Source organism: Chenopodium album, chromosome 3 (assembly GCF_948465745.1).
Source record: "Chenopodium album chromosome 3, dcCheAlbu1.1, whole genome shotgun sequence".
NCBI lineage: Eukaryota > Viridiplantae > Streptophyta > Magnoliopsida > Caryophyllales > Amaranthaceae > Chenopodium > Chenopodium album.
The window spans coordinates 2,078,723-2,081,745 of NC_137836.1; the positions used below are offsets into that span (position 1 = coordinate 2,078,723).

The 3,023-nt window shown below is 39.0% G+C and overlaps 1 protein-coding gene across 1 annotated transcript; it reads right to left on the reverse strand.

The window, feature by feature from the left end:
- Window positions 1-989: 989 nt before the first annotated feature.
- Window positions 990-1,523, reverse strand: LOC145622294 (uncharacterized). Its single transcript, XM_081676392.1, has one exon. The coding sequence runs from the start codon at window positions 1,521-1,523 to the stop codon at window positions 990-992; it is 534 nt and encodes a 177-aa protein (XP_081532518.1).
- Between the last annotated feature and the right edge of the window lie 1,500 nt (window positions 1,524-3,023).

A 3,023-nucleotide genomic window follows, 5' to 3' on the forward strand; every position in this document is an offset into this window, starting at 1 on the left:
ATGATTCAATTTAATTGTGGCTGGATGTTTTAATTTTATATATGAGGTATATTTTGATTGCTTTTGTCGTATCTAGAAATATTTTTGTTAATTTATATTATACAGAAATTTATATTGCATGTATACAAGATCATGGATTTATTTTTCATATATAGGAAATGTGGAGTTCTTCTTGCAGGATAAATGTACAAGATAAAATACAGGAATACATACAACAAATACAGGTCTAAAATGAAATAAAAAAAATATAGATTATCAAAATACAGGAATAATACAATTAAAATACATACAGGGCTAATTCGAATAATCAAATACATATGGTTGGATTTTTTTTTTTTTAAAAAAAAAAAACATTAAAGAACTGTTATCTAACTTAACCGTTCTCTATTGTAAGGCAATATAGAACGGTTAAGTAGCCTGAACCGTTCTCTTTTCCTTCCTTAGTGTACGAATTTAAGAAGGGAAAAGAGAACGGTTGTGACTAACAACCGCTCTCTATTTGTCAATATATAAAACGTCTAAAAGACCCGTTCTCTATACTTTATACATCGCTTAGCAGAAGAACGCCCCTAAGGCGATCTATAAAGCTTATTCTAACAGTTCTCTAAGGCATTTTTTGTAGTAGTGTCATCAATTAACCAATATAATTTATATGATAAAACCTAACAAAAAATATACAATAAAATATGGAGGCCTTCCAAAGGGAGTTTTGATAGGTACTTGTATATACATATCAAGGGACATTTTAGACATTTTGCATGGAATTTACCCATCTCTCTCCTCCTTAATTTCTCTCACCCACATGTGCTGGATTTAAGTGTACCACTAGGTGATTAATAGTATCACTTTTTTTTTTTAGGGAAACGGATGGTGTGCCTTATATTAATAAATTATCCATCAATACATACGGGGAGACCTCACAAGGACAATGGTTCTCCCAAACTTGTTCCAACCCAAAAGGCACTAAACGGGCTAAATGATGAGCTACACTATTGCCTTCCCGTTATATGACACCAAGCTATAGAATTAAAGAAGTTACATGATTTTAGCACATCTTCTAGCACAAGATCAAGATCAGCAAGGAAAACAGAGCCTTTACACAACCTTTTGATCAAAATTTGGCAATCAGATTCTATGACCAGGTCTTTAAGCCCATAGTGTTTTGCAAGTCTTGTAGCCATAGCAACAGCTTTACATTCAGCTATTATGGGCGGCCAGAAGGCTTTTAATCTTTTAGTTGCCGCAAATAATACCTCTCCCTGCCAGTTTCTCGCCACCACACCGAGACCCACCCAGCCTTCATCGCGTAAAGACGCATCACAATTGATCTTTATGGTTCCTTCATGAGGGGCTACCCAAGTTTTGGGGCTGCTATTGCTCTTGGCTCGGACTACACTATATATTTTCTCTGTGTTTGAGACACAATCACTCGCAAGCCGCTGCACCCTATCTACAATCACAGGATGATAAGTTTCAAATCCTTTGAAGATTTTCTCATTTCGTCTACGCCACAAGTACCACATCAATATAGCACCCCTGCATCTTTTTTTTTGAGCTATGGGTACCCCAATTCCCAAAGAAATCAAGGAAGGATAAATCTTGCGGTTAAACCGCAAGTTCTTTGCAATCACACTCCACCCAGAGCTCCCTCACAGTGGGACACTCGAAGAAAGCATGCCTCAATGTTTCTGGCAGTCAAGGCACCAAGGGCAGACGTCGACTTCCGACATATGGCGATACTTGAGGTAAGCACGAATCGGTAGCGTATCTGTACATACTCGCCAGATAAAATGGCGAACTTTGGGAGTGACTTCTAGCTTCCAGATATCTACCCAAGTCTTATGAAAATCGGCGAAATTACACGACTTTCCTAGCATATACGCGGTTTTAACCGAATAGACTCCATTCATGGAAAATGCCCAATAAATTGAGTCTGCTGAAACTTGTGAACTCAATGGGGTAGAGAGTATGCTACGGGCCTCAACATCACTAAAATTTTCAGAGATAATATCTGCATTCCATTCTCGCTTATCTTGATCAATCAAATCTGCAACTGTATTCAGACCTTCAACACAAGGGGAGGAAATAAATCTGCTATCACCGGTATCAATCCAAGGGTCTCGCCAAATGTTGACAGCCGTACCGCTACTAATTCGCCATAGAATACCCTCCTTCAACAAAGCTTTGGAAGACCATATACTTTGCCAAGAATATCTGCCGGCAGAGCCCAAATTAGACTCCAAGAAACTGCAATTCACATAATACTTGGCTCCCATGACTCTACTAAGAAGAAAGTCCGGACACTTCGCCAAGCTTATTTTCCTAAAATCGCTTCATTGAACACTTGGAGATCCCTGAACCCGAGTCCACCTAAACACTTCGGAGTGCATAAATCATCCCATTTTTTCCAGTGGACCTTTCGGTCTTCCTCCGTACTTCCCTATAGGAATTTTGCCATCATCGAGTGAATATCATGAATTACACTATGCGGCAATCTGTAGACTCCCATGAGATAAGTTGGGATCGCTTGAATTACAGATTTCAGAAGTACTTCCTTTCCGGCCCGATAGAGCAATTTTTCTTTCCACCCATTCAACTTCTTCCATATTCTATCTTTGAGAGCCATAAAAACCATCCTTTTCGACCTTCCTATGATGGTGGGAATACCAAGATATTTCCCGTGGGTATCAACTCTTCTCATTGCTAAAATTTCAAGTAATTCCTCTTGCGTCGACGTACTAACACCTTTGCTAAAAGAGACCTCCGACTTATCATAGTTAATTTTCTGTCCAGAAGCTGCTTCATATATGTTGAGAATTTCAACTATTTTCGAGCATTCTCTTCGGTTGGCTCTTGCAAAAAGAAGACTATCATCATCAAAAAGTAGATGAGTAACTTCCGGCCCTTTCCGGCTAGCTCTAGCCCCATGGAGAAAGCCTTCGACCATAGCTTTCCGTAACAGACCAGAGAAAGCATCGGCAACAAGAATAAATAGATACGGAGACAAAGGATCTCCCTGTCTA

Coding starts and splice junctions, on each gene's coding strand:
- LOC145622294 (XM_081676392.1), bottom strand. CDS start 1,523: ATGTGGTACTTGTGGCGTAGACGAAATGAGAAAATCTTCAAAGGATTT.